Below are 23491 nucleotides of genomic sequence, written 5' to 3'. Positions count from 1 at the left end.
ATGAAAATTTCTATACAGAATGCTATCAAAGATTAGTAAGCTCTTTTTGACTTTGAACCTTGAATTCAATAAAACACTTCCATTTTCTTTAAAATCGGGTCCATTTGGTTTACAGCATAGTTAATAAATCATTTTTGGGATACACCTTAAGTCACTGCTTATTCTAGCTAACTGTGAACCATTGGGAGTTCACTCATTAGCAAGTATGAAAAACATTGAACACAACCACCAGATTGTGTTTGTCTACAGTGACAAAGTGAACTGTTCATTAGCATTTGTGAGAAATGTTCAAGTCACCACTGGGTATAACCCAAACTGGGAGAGAGATAGAGGCTCAGGGACTGATGTGTTAATTTACTCTTCCAGGGTTAAGTGCCAGAGGTAGGTCCTAGCACAGCTTCATCAGTATCAGAGTAGCAGTGAAAGTATAGGGCCAGGATACATGATCACAGTCACTGCCAACAATTAAGTTGAAGTTCTGAGCATAACATTGTGGATAGATCCAGTCAACCACTACTCTGTATTGCTGTACAATGTACCATAAGATGTAAACATGAGTTACAATCGTTCCTATTCTAAGAAATACTTCGCGAAGGTCACACTCTCAGGAGAAACTTCCTGATACAAGACTAAAGATTTTCAGAAGTTTCACTTGTACTATTCTTGGCTAATTTTGAAAAATGCCTGGTATAAACACTGTATGTGCTGGGTGGATTGGCTGCCACAGCTCCACTGAGACATGGTATTCCATGTGGATATGCATCTTTAATTAGTCTCAATAGATTTTGTGTATTCAACATTAATCTATGCCACCTGTCCCAGACTAAAAGCATGAAAATGGTTCTTCCTAACCACTCTTCCACAGAAAATTACTCTTGTTTCTTTTTCCAGTAAATTCTGAAGGCTTTCTAAAAAGTCTTAAATGTTAGTTTAACATCACTTTTTTGTCTGGTCCATTATAGATTTTTCTTTTTTAAAAAAAGAAACTTACAAAAGACTATTGCTGTATGATTTTGTTAAAGGCAAAAGAAAGTACTTTACAAATGTATTATTAAAATCCTGACCCAAGACACACCAAATAAGTGTCTCATACCTGCATTTTTAACTGTACTCAGTAAATTTCTCATTTCTAATGCGCTACCCAACGAAAGCATTATATCCAGCTATGACAGTTCTCCAAATTTTGCATCCCAGGTCAGATATCAGTCTTATTCTCAGTTTTGTACTTACTCACTATGAAGAACAGACCACTTTTTTTTCTCTTTTCTTAGCAAATAGTTTCCCTGTATTTCAATTTATTAAGTAACTGTTGCTCATTTTAAAATAGTAATTTTAAAAGGAAAAAAAACCACACAAATCAACTTAAAAATTAGAACTATTATAACTTATACAACTAGATCATGAATTTAACCCCCAAAACAAAACAAAAAATATTAATTGCAGGTTCTCTAATACTTAGGGTTTCTAATAGTTTGAAATTGAGAAAGTTGACGATATTCACAACTCACTAAGTGTTTTTCAGAAGCAGTAACACACAAATTAAGAATATGTCTCTGACTAACCCTGGAGAAGAGACCTATTTGGATTTAATTTTATTTCTTGAAGAAAGAAACATCAGAAAATTTTTAGATTGGAAAGGAAGGGGGGAGGGAGGGAGGAAGAAAGTGAGGGAGAGAGAGAGAGAGAGAGAGAGAACACTTCTGCTCATTGGTAAGCAGATCAGAGACTTCTGGTGTTAGGGTGGGTAGGGTCAATACCTGCCAGAAAGATAAACCTACAACAGGCTTGTTTCCTAGAAAGCTATGCAGTTGTCTATTTTTGAACACACAGAAGATAGCTTGGCAGATACCAAAAGCTGTATTTCTGACACGAAAGCTAAAAAACAAAACTGTTTTGTTCTAGTAAGTCATCTACTTTATGATGATAAACATTCCAAAATGCCTAAATGGCTATTTCTATGCTAGAGACCAGAATATAAAAAATATAAAATCAAAAAGCAAAATGAAACTTGGCTTGTCCACAATCAATGGGCCTGAAACATTACTGCTATCGAGATAAAGTATGTTCTATACCACAGTGGTGGTTTATCATTTTGCTATCACATTAAATTCAGAAACATCTCTTAAATGTTCCTCATTAACTGAACACATTATTCAATTTTGTGCTAACTTTCAAAATAGCTCTTTTAACTAGAAATGAGAAACAAGAAGCCATACTGGATATCAGTTTGATAATTAAATGAGTTCACCAGTGTTTCAAAGACAGAGAGAAAAATGAAACCCACTGATCTCTGTTTCTTGAAGCATCATGATTTTTATCACATATCTAGCCAAAGAACTAGGTACCTTAAATGTCGGTTACAAAAATAAATTGTGTTTGGTTTTTAATTAAGTCTTTATCTTTATGTAAAAAAAATTAGGCCTGGGGGTTTAGATTGTCATTTTACACAAAAGTAAATGGTAAATGCCTTTCTCCATGCGAAGCCATTAGATATAATTATGCAATGGGTAAAACACGTATCACACTATAAATGTCATTTGGTTTTACAGTTATAAACTCATCAACGTTTATGAAAACACTGCCTGGAGAAAGAATGAGATGGCTACAGCTTGTGACAAATTCAATGCCATGTTTTAAAGTATATGACAAAGGGGTGTCAAGGTAAACACACACTCACATCTTAAAGTGGTGATCTTTGTAACCCCTAAATAGAAGTTCTGTTCTCCAGAAAAGTATCCCAAGCACTACACATTTTGGTGGGGTTTCGAGGACTGTTTTCCTTCTTGAAAATCATGCTCCACCCCACGCTTTTAAACATTGACATAAGGTGTGCATAATTCCAGCAAACTTCTGCAAAGAGAGGAACGTGTGAATTCATCTAGATGAGTTTTAGGGTTTGATTTCAATTGCTTATTCAGCCACGAATCTTAGTGCTTCTTAGTTAGTAATCTCTTAATGGAGTTCTGTTCAAATGGAAACCCAGGGACTACTCCTGCTAGGTTCCCTTCAGACGACAGAGGTTTGTTTCATCGTCGCTGCTCTGAGTCACAGAATGGCACAGGTGCTTAAGCACGAGCACCAGGCTCTGCTCACACACTGTGTTAACAGTTCTCTCCTGAGTGCCATTTCACTATCCCCATCAATCTGGTAGTTATCGCTGAGGGAGATTTGTCCCTTGAAAAACAAAATGGCTGGGCTTAAAAAGTCTACTTCTTCTCTTGTCCCCATTTCAGTTTCACACAACTTGTTAATACAAAATCTTGACAATGGCCCAGAGTAATAATGCCATTGGCAATGTTTCTGTCAGTGCCACTCCTGCTCTTTGTAGTGTCAAAAATTGGGGGAGTAAGGACAGAGCAGCAACAAAACCTGGGAAGAACAAGAGGTAGTTCTTCAAAGTGCAATAAAAGGGTAGATCTGCTGGAAGCAAATTTAATCTTATATTATGCTATTAATAACTTCATTGTACCTTTCTTTATAAGCTAGATGTTTCAGACACTTATAAACACCAGTATTTCTTGAATGGGGAGGCGTCCCAGGGATCCAGCAATTGTACCAGCAGTGTAGATCTCTGTCCCCAGTTCTGGCCCACTTGCACCACAAAGTGTCCACTCTGGTCTCTCTCTGGACTCTCTCACATACCCTGGTTCCTGTACAACCCCCCTTTCCCATGAACTGGCCTAAAGATCCCTGACCGTAGGGCCCTTTTCAGCTCAGGTAAGGGAGCTACTTTTTCATCTCAATTAAGATACATTTCAACCACTCTGCGTGAGCATCTACCATTTTCTTAACCAGTTCAAGAGACAGACAATTCCAAAGAAACAGTACAGAAAACCCAGTTTTTTCAGTTCCACAAAAACCCCTTCCACATTGCATTGATCCCCTAAACCAACTCTACTAGAGTACAACTCTGCCCTTTCAATGCCCCAGGGCTTCAGGATTCAGCCTTCCCACACATTCCTACACAACCCGGAAACAATGCCCGTCTCCCTACCATCCCTCTCACTCCACAGCTGTCTGTTTAGTTCCAAATCATTTTCTCCATCTCCGCTCCCTTTTCACTTCTTTCTGATGGCCTTACATGATTCCACCGTCCCTAGGCCACCACCACTCAACCCAACAACACCCAGCTCTTCCTCCATCTCATGAAGGGAAATCTCTTAAACTGTTTTACAACGTAACCTTAAGAAACACACATTAGTGTTTCCTATCCGTGGAATAAAGAGAAAAATCTCTGCCAATTAAATTGGTATGGCGTATAAGCCTGAAGATAAAAGGTATATACATATACAGTTCTTTGATAACAAAGGGACATATGAATTTGAGATGCTATAATTACTTGCTCTTTGATCCTACTCTTGTACTTAGCAAGTAACTTATTAAAGAACAAGTGAAGCATGACTGAAAATAAAGGTTGTTTTTTTTGGGTTTTTTTTTTTTTAAAGGGATTTTCAAGGGGGCTGGAGGGCAGGGAGTAGGAATGTACTGATAGTTAAAGGTTCACTTTAACTATTCTTAGTGGACCCAGTGAGCCTTAATAAGGAGACAAATAAGAATGCATTAGTGGATAATGATGCACTTGCTATTTAAACTTCTACATTTTTTGTTTTCTATTAACAGAGATGTATTTTTGCTTTAAATTCAAGCTGATCCCATTAGCAACAATTTCCTATTTAACAGTCTCCTCAAATAGCCACAGAACAGCCAGAAAACAGGGAAAGTGTCTCTCTTATGACTAAGGTTAGCAGAAGCTTAGTGAGAACCATTACTTGTATTTAATTTCAAGCTTGCCAACTCATAGCTTGAGAAAGAGGGAAAGTGAAAACAGGTTATTTAAAATTGATGCATTTTATCATTACCCATCATTAAAAAATGATGCTGTTGTACCATTTCAGAAGTAGCAGGCAGTGAATATTTAATACTTAGGCTAGTATTTATTAATTTTGCATTTCTACAGTTCCTTATAGAATGACTATTTTAAGTGACTATGATTTATATTTTTTTCTGACACCCTGGCATTTAATTTCTATTTGCAAAGCATTTGTCTTTGTGCTGAAAAACCTGCTCAGCCATACCTACAAAATGAGGAACTGTTTAAAACAATAGGCAACATCAGGATTAGGAGGAGGAAAAGTCACAAGTGTGGACACATGTTAAAGAGACAGCAGACGGGGGAGGAAAAGAAGTGGCTGCAGCATGCCGCTCTTACATCTCTTTGCAGAATACATTAGACCAATAAAATAGCTAACAAAGGTGCACAGAGTCAGAGGAATACACGCAAGAATATGTGCATGCTGGCTCACAACCGTAAGTAAAATATTGTATGTAAAGTCACACAAATCCATGGTGATGGTGGGGGCATGGACATTGGTTTGTGTCCTCATTACATCATAAACATCTGTCTCTCTCAATTTCTTTTTCACATATCTAGAAACTAACTTACCATATTTTTATTGATAAAAATATTTCTTTAACAATTAGCCGTTGATTGGACTGCTACAAAAAGCTCTGTGGGTCTAAGGGAGCTATTTCTACCCTATCTGCTCCATCATCTCCATCCCAAGGCAGCGCTCGGGTTCTCAGCACCCGGACACTCCCATTCTCCTGGCTTCATACTGTCATGTGTCCCGTTTCTTCCCGGATGCTAGCATCCCACTAGCTTTGTAAAAGCGGACAAAGAAAAGTCGATCTGTGCCGAACACTAATAAAGACCACATTTTCTCAACAAGATTGCATCCAGTAAATTGCAAGCCTGAGGGCAACGTACAGAATAAGGGAAGCTTGTCAGCAAGGAAGCATCTCACAGTTGGTAGCCAATAGCCAGCTTGAGTAGACAGGAACATATTGCTGACCAGCAACACAATGCCCCACCACAAAATCCACTACAGAAACATATTTTGCTATGACAAGTATTTTTGTTTTACCTATTAGTGTTATTATACAGCATAGATACCCTGAAAGCTCACAATCAGCCACCAAGCCCTAATGCGTTACAGAGACTTGATGAAAACCACGGCCTGACAAAACACACAGGGCTCACAGCTCTCTGCAATGCATGCTAAGGAGGAAGGGCTGCTTTCTTCTTTTAGCAGCAGAATGTGGAAAGCACCACTACCACCACCATTCCTCCTCCTCCTCCTCCTCCTCATTGTCATTCCTCTGTCCACTAAAATGACAGTGACTGTTCCAGTAAATGTCAAACTAGAAGCAGATTTTATTTTATTTTTTTTTATGTATAGTACAGGGTCTCACCACACAGATGGGACTCATAGCGAGCCTCCTGTTTTCAGCCTCCCAAGAGCTGGGATTACAGGCATGTGCCACTATGCCCAGTCTCAACCCCAGTCTCAGTGCACCCTGGCAATGGGGCCGGCAGGGTACGCTGGGGAACCCAGGTGCCTGTGTCTGCCTATGCAGGCACTTTAATCCGCTGAGCTATCTGGCCGGCCCTTAGAAGCAGATTTTTAGCTAGTAGAGATTTTAATAATAATCAATCCAATTTCACCCATTCTGAAGTCAGAGATTAAAGCAATACATCTCCCAAAATCAAGCTTGGGAAAGAAGGAGGGTACAAAATCCTTCTATCTTTCCTAAAGTTCCTGCTCCAAATAGTCTTTTGCACCATCATCATGCCTGGCTGATAAGAAGTACATTTCTGTTAATCGAGGAAAGACTGCCTGTCGTAGCATTTTTGACTTTTGGCTCCACAGCCATTATCAAATGACACTGATCATGCATTTAACTGCACACTAAACACTGAAATGCAAAAAAAGCATGAAGTGCACTCCTTTTCTTCAAGAACGAATGGTTTTAGCTGCAGAGATGGGAGAGACCAAAGCAAACTAGGATATACAGTAACTGTGTTAAGTACTAAGTGGTACGGATGCTAAGCTTTCTGGAATTCTTTCCCCTGCAGCTTGTATATGTATGGTGTTCATTCCCGGCACCAATTTCTTTCGTCTATGGTATCACACTTACAGTAACCAGCTCAGCAGTCCTTTTCCCTGCCCTGACCACATTCTGTTCTTCCCATTTCATTTCCTCCTTCCTGGAGCCTGGGGATTGCCTGACTACACTGCACAAGCATGATCTTTCCTGCCTGTTCGGGTTTTATATACATAGTTGAAAGTAAAAATAATAGTAATAATACCCACCTCATGCCCTATTATTAGAAAAATTATACAAAACACCTAGAATAATTAGTATATAGTAAATGTTCAATAAATGTTAGCTATAATCATTGTTAACATTTACTATAATTATGTATAGTAGATATTAGCAAATTAAATAGAACTTGCCTTCTAGCAACTCTAGTCCAATACATGGAAAAATAGTCACATATTTAGGGTAAGGGGCAGGATATGATATTACATGAATGTTTTTGAAAAAATCAATAGGAGTACAGATGGGAGATGGAGGGCCTTATTTTGCCATCACTGTGGAGGGCTCTTAATGCTAGGGAAAGAGAGACTTTATCCTATAGATACTAAAAAGGGACTGAAGGTAGTTCAAAGAGGAATCACATACCACACGTATCCCAGAAATAACTCTACCGAAGATTATAAAATGTATGACGTTGGGGTAGGGAGAATAAGGTGGGAAGATTACGTAGCTAAGAAGTTATAGAACACTGGCAGGAACAATGGCAGCAAAGGTCACCACCTTGCCTAGACCAAGGTAGGATGGACAGCAGTCATAAAGTGGATGCCCAGATCCTACAGTTATAAAGAAGGGTTTCTATGTGCCCGTTCATAGCAAAACAGTGGTAGGAGGTGGGTGGAAGCCATGAAGGTCAACACTGAGGCAGGAAGGATGTCTAGGACGCATCAGTGAATATGGGAAGCCCACAGATGTGAAGATGGAAAGCCAGCAGATGGTGGCAGAGAAAGAGAGACGAGGCATGTAGTCACCCGAATGATGCATACTAGTGCATTTGAGAATTGAGCTCAAGGGTAGAAGTGCAGGTCTGGGAGCCACCGACTCAAGATGACAATTGGGTTGTACCCTTGGAGACCCTGGAATGTAGGGAAAGTGCCAAGGTCAGGCAAGACAAACCTGTTCTTCAGAATGTCATCCCCTCCACACCTCTCACTAGGCCTTTTATGGACAGACTCTAGCAATCCACAAATCAGAAAAGTAGCACTTATTTCTACCTATAGCATCATTAAATAGATACTTCAAGCTTACAGGAATGGATTTGAGGTACAGTCAGTGCCTACCAATGGGATCTGAAATGAAGTCTACCAAATTTAAGTTTTTACTTCTCAAAAATATTCTACATGAACCACCAAACAGAAAAGCTTTAGGCTTAGAAAGTAGGAATTCCAGTGCTCACTCCTGATTTTTTTCCTAGTTTTCAAGATCTACTTTCTATTTTATTTGCTTTTTTTTAGGATAAACATTTAAGAACCCAGGAATTTGAACCATGGATTTTCTGTTAGATGATGCAGAGATATTTTGCTATTTCAAGCTACAGTCAGTCACAGAAGAGTGAACTGTTTCCTGTTCTTCCAAAGATAAGAATTGAAGGAACTGATTTATAAAAATACATGGAAGTTTTCCACACGTTGCCCAATACATCAAGCACATATTTTGCCACAGGCACCAAATTCACTTTAATTAGAACAATATTCCTTCCCACATCTGAAATACTTAGTTTCCACCTAGCTCATCATGCTGCTACGTTCCCCTGTCCCCAAATGAAATTACAGCAAGCCAGTACCCTAGGATGCGTGCGTGACTCGCACGCTACACAGCTGCACAAAGCTAAGCCCCTTCTCAGAAAGAGATGACAGACTTGGCCACACTGCGTGCTAACATCAAGCCACTGGACTCAGTCCAGTTAAACACAAGCCTCAATTAGTAAGATATTTGCTGACCAGTTAAGTGTGTAAATTGTGAGTGGTTTTGTGTTTTAGAAGTTACACAGCAGGACAAGCAGTACAGACTGCAGTGTGTGCAGGGAACACAATGGTGGTGGAAATACCTGTGACAAATGTCTTTTCTGGGGCTTCACCATTTGGGTAGACATAAACGTGGCTACAAAATGGAAAACCTTTTCCCACCGAATTGGAGTCTATGCAGTTTTCTTTTTAGAGGGGTTATAAAAATAAGCCTTTTCTTGTTTGCATCTTGAAATTGCTATATTTGGCATAGTGATGAAAATGCTGGATTTTGTATTTAATGTTGCCACCAGATAAGAAAGCAGCAAAAGAAAAGGAACAGGGGATTAATTACTAGTCCTATAGAATGAACTTTATCCTGATAAGGTAATATAGTCTCTGTAGGCATGAAAGATGAAAAAATTATAGCACGCCTAACACACAGCTATTCATATTGTATACAAATCAAAGTAGGCCTCATGCAGAAGCCAAACCTCAGATCTTCACAGATCTCCCACGCACCACCACCATCAGAATTAAAAAAGGCACCTTGCTCTGAGGAGGCAGCAACACTGCTGAACAGCCTGGCAGGCAGGAGGATGTCAACAAGGTACATTTTCTATCAAGATGTGGCTTTATCAATAAGTTTACTTATTTACCTAGGAATGTGGTCTCTCAATGATTAATGATGAGAAATTCTACCATGACAAGCAACTTATCCTTAATGCATCCTGCTCAAAAACAGGCAGCAAAGAACTGCTCATCTCCTTAGACAGTTTATCAATTTCATCTCCTCAATGAACAGAAATAAGAGCTCACCAATGACAACTGTAAGGGCCATGGCTCCCTCTGGCCTTGGTCTAATATTACCTAAAAATGGACTGGACTCCCAGTAGAGTGGGAAAACCCACCCCCAAGTACAGGGCAGATCTATTTGCCTATTTATAGAAAAGAGCTATAGAGAGAACTAGGCTCTCTTTTTGCCTCAGCCTTCCTAAAGCCACATCATGGAAGATTCTTGACCGTAGCTGTACCAATCTGTGTTGAATAGGCCTTAAAACATTCTCTACAGGGGCTGGTGAGATGGCTCAGTGGTCTAAAGCACCTACTTAGAACAAGCTTAGCAAAGCACAGGGACCATGGTTCAATCCCCCAGCCCCACATGCCAGCCAGCCGCGCCCCCTGGTGGGCTGAGCTGGCCACACACACACACACACACATTAAAAAAAAAAACAAAACATTAAAAAAAAAACATTCTCTACAGCATAGGAGGCAGGCTCTTTTATAGTAAAGAAAAGATTCATGGACTCTTAAAAACAATAAATAAATAATGCAGCATTAATTCAGTCAATATCAGAAGTTTAATTCTAGAGCATTTTTAGTCTTAGGACTTTGAAGAGAACAAGGTAAGTGAGTGTTATTTTTACATCTTAGAAGGAAATTTAAAAAGAAAAAGAGCAAACACAATTTCTAAACAATTCTGAAACATTTTAAGTGATTTCCTATAATAAATTATGCATACACTTATTTCAAAGTTGTTGATTTTTTGAAAATCAGTGTTATCCAGCTCAGGATTCTGAATGGTCACTACCAGTTTCATCTGCCAAGTAATGAAACTTGTTCTTCAAGGTAATCATTTAGTTCTATGAGAGTTTAAAATGAGTCTGCTAAAAAAGATGGATCTTCACATCCAGGGCAAATATGCAGTACAAGGTAGACCTTAAGTGGAAATACATGAGCTGTCTATGGCCACAGCAGTTTTCTGGGAAAAGAATCTTGGTTCCTAATACAAGAGAATTTGCTGATGTTCAAAAGGTAAGATGAAAGTCATAATGTTATACTTAATAGCTAACTGAAGAAAAAAATCACGTCACTGATATATAATCATAGGGCTCAATACTACATTCATTTTTTGTAGCCATAATTCTATGTATCACACAATGTAAACTAGCATTACAAAGTGAAACTCATCAGAGACAGCAGAGCCCTCCATCTTGTAGTTGTACTGAAACTATTTATCTGGATTTAGTACCTTTCTTCTAGTTCCTTTCAGCAGCATCTATGTCAGTACTGTAGACACTTAATAAACAAAAGAATTCTAAAATAAGTATTCCTGTTTACTATGAACTAAGTATCACTATTACAGTGATGTTGGGTGTGGGTCATTTGATGTTGTCTCATAGTAATCCTCTGGGGCAGGTTCAATGTGTAACCTTACATTGCATTTGAGAGAGAACTGAGAATTTAATAACCTGCCTAAGGAAGAATAGCCCAAGTAGTACTCAAGGCAGGATTTAAGCTCAGCTTCATCTACCCTATGGCTTGATCTCTTACTTCCAGGATATTACCTCATATGTACTTTAGTGTTAGCCTAGATACATGCATATGAGGGAATGCAAAAGGCCAGACCTCAGTATTCAAGTCCAAATCATAATCCAAGACATATCTTGAAATTTGGGGATATCATAGTCAGTAACCTGAGTAACAACCACCACTGCATTCTTACTATAACTGTGTAGAAAAACACAGCCTAGAATGTCCATGACTTTGTTTCCTTGTTCATTCAAGAAAAATGTTAGTCAGGAGCTGTGCAAGAGGACCAGTGTTTTCCCCAGGGTACTGTTACAGCAAAAGATGACCAAGGCAACGCCCCATGGAGGCTGCATTTGAATTTCTAGCCAATGCATCTTTATAAAACAGTCTTCTTAAAACAGAAAGGTAGCCAAGACCATAAAGGCCTTGGCAAGGTCTTGAAAAATATTTACAGAGCAAAGAAGAGTATACAAATGAGGATATATTGATATTCACATGGAAAGGAAAATTAAGTGGGGTTAAGAAAAATCCAGGGTTTAAACTAAAATAGGGGCTTTCTGCAAAGCCTAAAAATTACTGGCCTTTAACATATGAAGGCAAATGCCCTCATGAATCCATCTTTAGCCTCTCTGTGGGCTGAATTATACTCTGTACGATATACTAAAGACAGTCATGAACAGCTTTTATAGCTTTGATGAATGGCTTTTTAGTTTAGGTTGCATTATGAGAACAAAACAAGTGGTCATGAATCATAACATTTTATGTGTCTGCTGCTTCATATAGTTCTCTAAAATTAAGCCTCTAAATTATACTCCACCCTCATTAGGAAAACAGTCCCAGAAAGAGGAAAGCATTTTAGAGCCTATGCAAAAAAAGGTGGTGGTAGATCTGTGTCCAGAGAGCCTGAGTATAATTAAACTGGTGGAAGTAGACCAAGAAAGGGTGCAGGAGCAGAAGGTAAGACAGGTGGGCTGCCCAGGAAACAAAGGCCAAAAGACCCCCACTCATCGCTACCCAGATTTGAGACCCAGGAGCTATCAAGGCTCAGATACCTGCATGTCAAGTTACTGAAAGCACCCTAGAGGAATGCAGTGAAAGGAAACATTCTCTACCCAAAGCCAAAAGAAAAGGAGACAGGAGCGAAGAGGTTCTAAGCAAACCAGTAAGTGTTTATAGAGTAGGTACCATCCAGTGAATGCTGTATGAGACTCAGGTTTAAAACAGCAGCTTAAAAAGGAAGTAAAATAAAGGCTGCTATCTCAAGGTAGTTATCATCTAGCTAGATAAATGGAAACAGACATGAAATTGGCAACAATGGAAGACACTATAAAATTAAACGCTGATTTCCTTGAAAGCTACTATGGAAACTAACATTTAGAGCAAGGTAGGGTTAGCGCAGAAGTCTAAGCCAGTGCCTGAGCTCACACAGCACACTGGACCCTTGCTGCAGCGCCTGCCTTGTTGGGAATGCCAGACCCTGACTTCATCCTCACGGTTCCATACAGTCTATGCCAGTAGAGGCTATGCCACGTTATTCACATGGTATCCCCAGTGCCTAACACTCACTAAACAGCTCCTGACTGGAATGAATGTATGTAACGGAAGAGTGAAGACAAGTGCTGAAGGGCTTGGGTAGATTTGGAGCCATGATCCAATCACTGAAGCTAAAACTTGGGTACAGTCTTGCAAACAGAGATTGTGTGTCAGATCAGGAAGAAGCGATGGTAAAGAAGACATAGCTGGACAGGTAAGTAAATGGATCATTTCATGGCCTACATGTGATTCATTATTATGTCATTACTAACAGACATAAATGTAAATTATTTTAATACTACTTCTGACCATGGTGCGAGTTAACTAACAGAAATAATTCGGACACATAGCACAAGAGAGGGGGACAATAGGTTGGCCTTCCTTTACTTGAATAAATGCTCCCTGGCACCATTTCTTTTCAATAGATTTTAATGTCAGATTCACTGCTCCAGTTTACCAATTATTTAAAGGTTATAGTCAGTCAGACAAGGTTCGTCTAAAAAGAGGGGGCACACAGAAGAAGAGTCTCAAAAAATGAAAAGTAAATCACATTCACAAAAGTTTAGATATTATTACCAAGAATAACCCCAAATGTTCAGTTTCTCCTGTTTTCTCTTCATTACCACTATGACATCAGCATCCAATAAATGCTGGCAGTTTGATAAATTAAAAAAAATTTTTTTCCTAACATTTTAAAGGTATGGTTTAGGCTATACATTAAAGTTGAAAGTTATGCATTACTTCGTGCCTTAGCATTGTTCTGATTTATTTTTAAAGGAGTTTAATCAATAACTAATGTTCTCCTATTTTCAATATGTCTAAATGGTTAACATGCCATTTTTTTTCTAAAAGTTCATTTCCATTAAATGAACTGGCCAAAGACTTTTCTTCCTAGTTAAATGGACTCTATCCAAGAATGCCATGGAAGACAAAGAATCCAACTGGTTCGGCAGCTCAATCCAATGAAGCATTCACCCTCGGCCCCCTGACAGCTCAATCTCAATGCTTCCTGACAGTATGAAGGATTGCTAATTTCTTACACTCTCACTGGTGGTTCTTAAATGCTCACCAATGAACCAAATGTTGATCAGTCAATGCCAAAGCATCAGAAACCAAATTGCCAGCATCCTGATTTATATAGTCCAAAGACTGAGGAGAGTATCATGCTACCATTCAGGTTAGAATCAGATCAAACACTTCTGAACTTACTACAGTGTCTTACCAGATGAATTTATAGTGAAAACAACTGTGAATGTAATTTATAATTTATAAGGAGACAAGCTAATATTGTAGCTGATAGTGTCTAACATCAGTTGAATGCTCATTCTGTATTAGGAATTTTCTAAGCACTTGAGATGGATTAGCTTGGGTGTCCTCAGTAGAACCCAACTGAGATGAATTCTTACTTCATCTCATAAGTGAGGAAACTGAGGTAGCTTAACTTGTTCAGGATCATCAGATAAGGAGGTATAAATAAAGTCTAGAATCATTGATAGATGCTTACAGTTGAAGTTGATGTATAATACAAGGTGGTGTTATATTTTTAAAAAGGCTTAGTATGAAAATACTGATTGTAGTTATATGTTTTCACATATGTCATTTCACTAAATGAAAAATATACAAACTGCGGGTTAGCTGCCTAATTGTGACAGATGACAAAGCAGCGGAATCAGGTCACCTGCCCAACAACACAGGGTGGTTGTAGGTAAGCTCAGAGCGTCTAAGCTCTCGGGATGCAGCCCTCCCTCTGGACCTTTACAGCTCTCTGGTCACCTGCTTCCTGTGGAATACAGCAGGGGTCTCATTCGGCATGAATCCTCAGGTCCTAGCCGTGAGCCCAGAACCTCGGCATCCCGTATTTGCTTTCACACAGAGGTGTTATTTCATTTCTCTGGGCCTCAATATTTTTCATATATAAGACCAATAGGGACAGGGCTATAGTGAGAAGAGGACAAAGGTGGAAGGGAGCACCACGTTCACGATAAAGCCACAGATACACAGCAATTGAAGAGTATTAGTAACAATAAACATCTTTCTCAGCTCTTCAGCAGTTTTTCTCAAGGGGCTGGTATTTTACATGCAATTTTAAAAACAATTTAGTTAACATACTTACAACTACTCCTGGTTTTATGCCTGCTAAAGCTTCTTTTGCACTTAGGGCAAATTTGCAACCCATATTGTACTATATATTCAAGAAGGGGTCACATACTATTCTATAATCCTTTTTTACCCCCAGACCAACTTCTCCACTCCTCCTACCTCATAGCAAACAAACAAACAAAAAGCAATGGGAATTTTATTTTCCTTTGGCCACTACGTACCTAGCAGCCCGAGGCACTCAGCTTACATACAAAATTCACTGCTGTCTGCATTTTAAATGCAGTGACCCGACTACAGACACAACCATGACACACAAGTCTCATTAACAAGGACTCAATAATAATATGACAAATTTAAACTTCAGTCATATTTTAACACAAAGCGATAAATGCCCACTTCAAAGCCATTTGTGGCTGCTTAGGATTTTTAGTTGAAACAAAACCGAAACGTGGGGAACACACATTCTTGGTAGTTCAATTTGTTATGTTCCGGAGGGTGCCAGTCTTTATAGAACTACCTTGCCCCAATTAAGGAACAATTTTGCCAGTCAGTTTTCCTGGAGACTTGGCCTCACAGAAGAGAGGGAGAAGGAGGGAAGCAGGGAGTCAGGAAGGTTGCTGTACCTCCTGTCACATCACCACTGATTAAAGAGACTCCGAAAGAACAGAGGAAAGTGCATTTCAAGAACAACAGAACCTTTCAGCAAAAGTACATTCACCTAATTGAAAAGTGGCTCGAAGCCGGTATTTTTATACCCCCGAATGCTGATTCATTCTTCAAACAATTTCACAAAATCAATAAAAGAGAAGCAGTTCTCTCCCAACCCTTTCTCCTAACCACTGCCTCTTTGAAACACTGCTTTTTCTTTTCTCTCCTGTTTAGATTTAGGGCCACATGGCCAAAGCGAGGCAGCAACACACAAGCTCTTTCAATTATGAATTACATGCTACACAGGAAAAGGACCTGGCAGATCTTGCACCACCCAACCCTACATTTTACTTCTGAAATTTATTTATACATCGAAACAGCACCGAAAATGAGTGGATGACACTCTAACACCTGTGTCCATAAGGACGCTATCATTAGTTGCTGCTATTCTATTGAAAGATGTGAACAGAAGAAGGAGAAAGGGAAGGGAAAGGATGATGATCCTTTGGATGGCCATGACCCTGGCCCCACAGACATATTTTCTCCATCTCCACAGCACTCAAGCTACATGCTGTGGAGAAGTGGCCATGCCCGTGAGCTGTATTTGAACACTGCCACACTAGAGTGAGCCTGGGTGTGTGGCAGGCAGCAGGGCATCAGCTTGGTCAAATGGAGCATGGTACAGAGAAGGTGAAGGTGGCCTCTAAGGTTAGGCAACTGAGAATGGCTGAGATACCAGCTGCCACAAAACTAAGTCTCAATTATCTTTACAGAAGTAAAAGGGAAGGATGTGCTTGAGACATTTATAGGAAAATGGATGCACCTGGAGCCCACACTCTTAAGTGAAATCAATCAGACACATGTGTGAATACCGCGTTGTTTGGTGAGAGAAACTGAAAGCACATATAAGAATGAAGGTATCTAATAGGTATTGTGAGAATGTATAATAGGATCAAGATGTATACAAGTATTATGAAAATGGGAGGAAAATGTTCAAATGGGGAGGAAAACAAGGAAGAGGAGTGGGGGGAAGGAAAGAAGGGAAAAGTAAAAAAGAAGAAGAAAAACATGGATAACAAAGCTTCACAAATGGGAAGGAGGGGTTGAAAGAAGGATAGGGAATTAGAGAAAAAAAAAGTTATGTCATGTACAGGTACAAATTCTCTATGGTGAAAGTGACTTATGTATATCTAAAATGAACCAATAAAATCTAATTTAAAAAAAGAAGCAAAGGCAAAACACCATTAGAACAGCTAATCTAACCATTTCTATCAGTCACAACAAATGATTCAGCCCACTATTTATTGAAACCTTCTATATGCCAAATAGTCTTCTAGAGTTGGTGACAGGAAGATGAACAAGTCCAAGCTCATGTCTTCATGGGTCTCATTCTAGAGCTGGGAGTCTGACCATAATCTACAACAACATAGATGTCAGCAGTGATCAGGCCTTGGAACACTCCAGCAGGTCAAGGCGTGTTGGGACTGTGTATGGGCAGCAGCTATTTCCAGCAGGATGGTCGGCAGTGCATGTGATGAAGTAACATCTGGCAAGAATCTGGACGTGAGCAAGGCAGTCAAATGGATAGCTGGGAGAAACATGTCGAAGTCTAGGCAAATGAGCAATAAAACAAGAGTCCTACAGGGAGAATGGGCTCAGTGTGTTCCAGAAACAGCAAGGAAGCCAGCCTCGCTGGGCATGAGAGGATGCTAGAGACAGAACGGCTCATGTTCTAGCGAGCCATGCTTACACCCAATGAAATAAAGCCTCCCTTCCAGAACACCAGAAAAGAACTATATTTCATAGCAAATATTTAGTAACATGCAGAGTTTTGCTAACTTAAGAAGTATATGATTACTCATTTTATATAACTGGCAATCACCAAACCATTTCTCTGTAATCTGAATTTTAAACTAATTCATTCTACTGATACTTCCAACACAACTTGTGAGCCTTCCTGGGTGTACCTTCTTCTGTCTCTCTCCTTTCTCTTCACTTCCCACCGGTCAGGCATGCTTGCCAAGTGTCTGCAGGGTCATTCATTCCTATGGCACGTAAACTGTGATCCTAGCACTGTTTGACCCTTCCTCCTTCCACTAAGAGAAAAATAGTTCTAGTTACCTCCTCCCTAAGGACCTCCCAGTGCCTGAGAAGAGCCCGTGGAATGAATGAATGAATGAATGAATGAATGAATGAATGAATGAAGTACTAGATAGGTCCTCAGCTTTCTGTGTTGGCCTTCTTCCACCCTAGAGGCAGATAACTCAGCAGTAGCCCTCCTCCCCCCTGTGTCGGGACTCTGAAACCCACACTGCCCCAGCAGCATGGTGTTTTTGCTTGAAAATGGCTTTCGGGCTGGCTATTCTCAGAAATAATTGTGAAAACCAAAGAAGCTTAAGTACTTTTGGAAATGAAAAAAAAAATTATTTATTTATAGATTTTCCTGTTTAATAATTGTTTACCTTTAGAATATTCTGGAGCAGCACTACCTGATAGAACTTTAATGGATATGGGAAGACACCTATGCTTGTTCAAAATGGTAACCACTAAACATACATGAATGTTGAGCAACTAAACAGTAGCCAGAGTGACTGAAGAAATCAATTTTTACTTTGCATTTAGTTTTGTTCCACTTAAATTCACATACACTCAACAAGCTAAAAGGCTTCTACAATGCACAGTAAATAAAAGTCTAGGATCAAAGTCCGTCTGCAGTGGGGTCCTCTCCTGAAGACAGGTCAAACTTGACTGAAATGCAGGTTCCTTGAGAGCAGGGGCTAGTCTGTCATCTCAGAGCCTGGAACAGTGCCTGAGAGGCCATCTGCGAAGGTTCGTGGGATGACAGATTCACAGGAGAACAGATGTGGAGAGGTTAGAAATGGGAGGTCAGGGTCTGCAGAACCCGGCTGTACCGTCTGGACAAGCAGGCAATTTCTATCCATAGTACTCTGAAGTCCTGAGACATTTCTGATGGGAATGAAGTCTATACAACCCACTCTGTGCCAGTGGGGTTTCTGTTTATGTCTTTAGCACCAAAATCTTTTTAAATTTGGAACAACTTTCTGGTATGTGGTAGTGGGATGAATGTCCTCACTATAGACTGCTGCAGGAAGGAGAGAAGTTTCTCAGCTAATTTTTCCGACTTCCCAAACATTTCAAGTCAGGCATACATATGGGAGGAATAAATTTTTAACCTCATTTGTGAATTGAGTAGGAAATTAAAACCTGTACACAGGAAAAGAACGAAGGCCTGATGTATTTGATCAGAGTGCTTTATGAAGAATTCACTATCAGGTAGGAATATCAAATGAAAAACAGAAACTGCACAGAAGCCCAATGAAACACTACCATTTGACAAAATAAAATAGAGGCTGATGGCCTTGAGTTGTTGATGGCTGAGGGATAAGGAAAATAAAGGAGGAAATTAGAACAAATAAGATGGATGAAGTAATTACAAACTGGAAGCAGGGAGCGAGGAAGAGAAATTTAAGCTTGTTGGCCAGGGAAAAGTAAGGCATTTCAATGTTTTAAAATAAAAACAAGGCAAGTTTAGGGTTTGCACATATCCTATGAAATCTGTATTTAAATATCCCAACATCAAATTGGGCCCACAGTGGTCTGAGAGTTCGCATTGATTGGCATCCTGTCTTTCGTATACAAAACATCTCCAAATGTAAGGTGCAGATCACCTTTAGCTGCCTGACATCAACTCTAGACGGCTCTCCACTCCTTGTTCTCGGCTGATGGCCTTCAAGATAGCCCAGTGGCCAACATAAAAGGATTACTATAGCAACACAGGAAGCTCTTTTACTGGCATGCAGGAGGCTCCATCGTGGTGCAGGAAATCCAGAGGGGAGAGCAAGGAGGAGTGCCCACTGCCAGCCCTTCCTGGAGAGTCTTCACTGGAGGATGTGTGTTCCAGAAAATGATTAATGCTTTGAGGAAAAAAAAAATGTTCTAATTGAACATACAGTAATTCTGAATTTTCTTTTTGTGTGACAGATAAGAGATAATCATTGAATTTCTTTCTCCAGAGGCTTTGGAGGAAAAAAAAAATCCAAAAAACCTTTGTGGAAGCAATATCTTTGGTGTCTGAAAGATAGTCTTTTTATATGAAACAAATTCTGCATTGGGTTACTAAAAGCATCCACCTGCTTATCAATCTAAAAGCTGCATCTTTAAAGGTCACAAGTGAAGGAAAATCAGATAGACTCATTCTAATTCCTAGCAAACGGGAGCTCATTTCTCACCAATCCACCCTGCAGCGCTCAGTAGCATGACCTTTCACTTACAAAGAGAACAGCAGATTTCTGTCTCTCATGTGCTAGCCTTCCTTCCTCTTCAGGAATTAAATGCAGTTTTGATATTATCATTATACATTCCCCTAATATTCCCCTAAAAGGGGCTATACATTAACATTACTTTGCCAAAATGTCTGGCCAGATCCACCTCACCATTACTTAGGCTTGAAAAGAGTTATTAATTAATTAATAATACTAAAATACAGTGTAGAATAGCGTACTACACAGTCAGAGAAATCTTATAAAACCTGTGACTTGGAGCAGTGAGCGAATAAAAAAATTAAAAATGAATATTTAATTGCATGTTGCTCTTTTAAATTTGGCCTGACAAATTCAGCTGGGAAAATTATTCTGAGAGACTGCAGAGCAGCATTTCTTTGGCATTTCTGAGAATATAGGTGGTCTGAGTGAGTGGCATTAGGAAGTAATCAGTGTATTGAGAACCTGTGGTAAACACGACCTGGAAAAAAATTTCAGGTCTCAGAGTAATGAAGATTGTGGGCGGGTCTTCTGACTCCAGCCACCCACTGAAACAACAGCCAGAGGGGTCGAGAGCTCCTGTGATGGCAAAAACATGCCCTTCTGAGCAGTCACTGACAACCTTGCTCAAGTCTGAAGTCACAAGATCCCAAATACATACATACACACCAAGATGGGACTATTACATAGATCAGATCAGAGGCAGTTGTGTTTTCATTAAAATGGGAAATACGGGTGAGATTATCATTTCATTTTCAGAGGACTTTTTTTTTTTGGAGACAGGGTCTTGCTATGCAGTTCCTCCTGGCCTTATGCTCACTTTTGTAGCCCCCAGGGTGGTCTCAAATTCACAGTGATCCTCCTGTGAAGAGTACATTTTTTCTGTAGCATTATGCAGCAGTTTTAAATGACCTCAGTTTAATTTATGCTGTGTACTAATTTTGTTAGTACTGTGTGAGGGGAAATGGTCTAAATGGAAAACCAAAGTATTCAGTTGCATTTCTACTTGCCTCAATTTCCCTAGTGTGAAAGGTGGGAGCTAGCTGACATTCTTATCCAAGTCCCATTTAAATTCTGTGTGGAAACCAGGACAAGTCATATGCTTAGTACATTTTAAATTAATAATAATTAATAATTCAGAGATGACAAAGTTTCTTCTGAAATAATAATAATCTACACTTGTATAGCATGACATGGTGTACTGAGTACATTAGCACAGTCAACACCTCTAAGAATTTGTGTGTTAGGCAGGACCGACACTAGAACACCCACTGAGTAGGCGAGGAATAAAGCTAGGAGCCACTTTTTAGCAAATGACATGTAAAGGAACCACTCAGACCTGTCAAAGCTTGACAATCCAGTGTTCTTCCTACTATCTTGAAACAAGACTAACATTTGTCAGGAATATTGTTTTCTTTTTGCACATGTTAAATCAATATTTATATTCTAATTTAGGAGACAAGGATGCATGTTGTTATTTGCATATCGCAATAGCCTTCAGGATAATTATTGGATAGATCTTTTGGAAAAAAAAAAAAAGAAGCCACATGCTTACACTACTTCACTACTTTTAGGATGTACATGACATTTATCAAATGCTGCAGCACAAGTAGCCATCTTTTGGAGGACTGTGAGGAAATTACATTAAAAGAGGGAAGTAGGCAGAAAACCAAGATCTTCAATGACTTCTTCATTGCTACAAGATTAAGAGATAACTATTCTGCCCTATAGAGACCCCCCAAAAAAACCTTTGAAAGCTCTCAGGGGTTCTCATCCCTATTCCACGTCACATGAACAACAAAACCGAGCTTGTACTTAAATTTCTACCCTACAGTCTCATTTAATCCAAAACAATTAATGTTAAGAAAATGTATAAAATATTATACTATAATGCTCTGGACCAATATTGCTCATGGTGAGACAACCATAATAGTTTTTATCTCACTACTGCTTAATAATATTACTGGCTATTATTAGTCCTGTTGCTATGCTTCCTAAACTAAGTATCAGCTTAAGATTCTGCAGACTTTGAATTAGTAATCAACATATAGTATCCAATTTATTGAAGTCCCAATCAAGCATCAGAATAGAACCAAAGGCCAACTTTCTTATTTCTAAGCCAATAGGCCAATTACTCTTCATAAATAATCTTTGTGTTCAGACTCTAATTTAGAGAGGTAAATAAGAAAATGAAAATAATATGTCTGGGCTGGGGAGATGGCTCAGTAGAATAAGTGCTTGCCAGGGCCTGAGTTTAATCCCCGGTTCCTCCAAAAAAAGAAAAAAAGAAAAAGAAAGAAAAAAACAACATATGTGAAACTACTTAACAAGTACAACAAAGGGAGGTAAGTACTAAGAGCTGGCTGTGGCTGTCTGATAGCCACCCTGGCTCACTTTAGAGTATAGGACGGGGAGTTGTACCTCAGTGCTTTCAGCTATGGATAAGGAAATTCAGTCAAGGTGTGAGGAAGCCTTAAAGGCTCCTCACAAGGAACCTACTTCAGCCGTACATTTGTGGAAGGAGGCCTTGGCTCATCTCATGGAAAATTCAGCCTTTTCTTGATTAGTGCTGTGCACATTCTGCCCCTACATCCCCACCAAATATTCCTTCCTTCAGCTCTTACAATTTTCTTGCATCCACACTACTGAAACTACTCTCTAATGTCCTTCAAGACATACCACAGCCAACAGCCTGTCCTCCTCTATCTCAATCTCCTTCAGTATTTCACAGAACTGATCCTTTCTCACCTCCAAAATCTCTTTTCCATTTTGAGAGCCCTTGTTTTCCCAGTCTTCCATCTAATTGGCTATTTTAGATTTTGTACCTATTCCTGAAATTTTTTTCTCCTCTTCCTGTCCACCAACCATGGTTACTTTGAGAGTTCTCATAAGGCAACAGAGAAAGGAATCTCAAGAAGTCTAACTAGAAATTTTACTGGGATAAAAAGCTCCTTACTCCTCCATAGAATTATGTCAGCTCAAGAAGATGACAATGCTTATTGTATTTAATAAATGTAGCTAACATAGAGATGTTTATCAGATGTTATCGATTCATCTGTAATCACAGAAACACTTTGGATACATTTCATTCACTCCCACATCCATGCTGACAACAAACTCCTGACGTTTCCACCTAGGTCAATGAGCATTCAGTAAGTCCACAACAAAATCTATCACACCCATCCATCTACCTGCCCGTCCTCCTGGCCCCTTCATCACAGGAGTTAAGGGCATCCATTCCCACTAGTCATTTCAACTCCACTGTTCCGCCATCAATTGCCTTTTGCGCACTCCACCTCTTGGAAGTCTTCATCTCTGTTTCCCACTACATCTGCCCTGATTGAAGCTCTACACTCCTTGCCAGACTACTGTGATCTCCCAGTCTTCGGTCTTTCCCTTTTGCAATCTTTCTTCCTTCATACCACTTTCTTCCATCAATATGCTAAGAAACACATATAAGTCTTGCAATTTCTCCATTTTTTAGGGCTTTAGTGATAAGTCTTGTTTTCTACTGAAGAAATCCAAAGTCCCTAACATGACATTTCTAAAAGATCTAATCCAATCTACTTTCCATCATTATTTCTCATGAGTTACTCTTTCCAAGTTTTAGTCAAACTGGACTATAATATACCACTCTTTCAACATGACTTGAGATTTCTATTTCTATGTTTTATGTAAAAGGGTAACTTCAATCACTGCATTCTTACAAGCCACAAATTTCCATTTGTCCATTTT

General features: G+C 39.4%; 1 protein-coding gene across 7 annotated transcripts in view; it reads right to left on the bottom strand.

Annotated features, from left to right (window-relative positions):
- Cadm1 (cell adhesion molecule 1) overlaps positions 1 to 23491 on the bottom strand; it is a 359095-nt gene that overhangs the window by 111920 nt on the left and 223684 nt on the right. For 3 of the 7 annotated variants that reach the window (XM_023721105.1, XM_023721106.1, XM_023721107.1), the window contains exon 2: positions 7926 to 8015. The exons of the other annotated variants lie outside the window; for them this stretch is intronic. In XM_023721105.1, coding sequence (XP_023576873.1) covers positions 7926 to 8015 — 90 coding nt within the window. The remainder of the gene's footprint in view (positions 1 to 7925; positions 8016 to 23491) is intronic. 7 annotated transcript variants of the gene reach the window in all.

This window comes from Octodon degus, unplaced genomic scaffold (genome assembly GCF_000260255.1).
Source record: "Octodon degus isolate 3935 unplaced genomic scaffold, OctDeg1.0 scaffold00080, whole genome shotgun sequence".
Classification (NCBI taxonomy): domain Eukaryota; kingdom Metazoa; phylum Chordata; class Mammalia; order Rodentia; family Octodontidae; genus Octodon; species Octodon degus.
The sequence above is the reverse complement of the archived record's forward strand: the minus strand, read 5'-3'. Positions and strand labels throughout refer to the sequence as shown.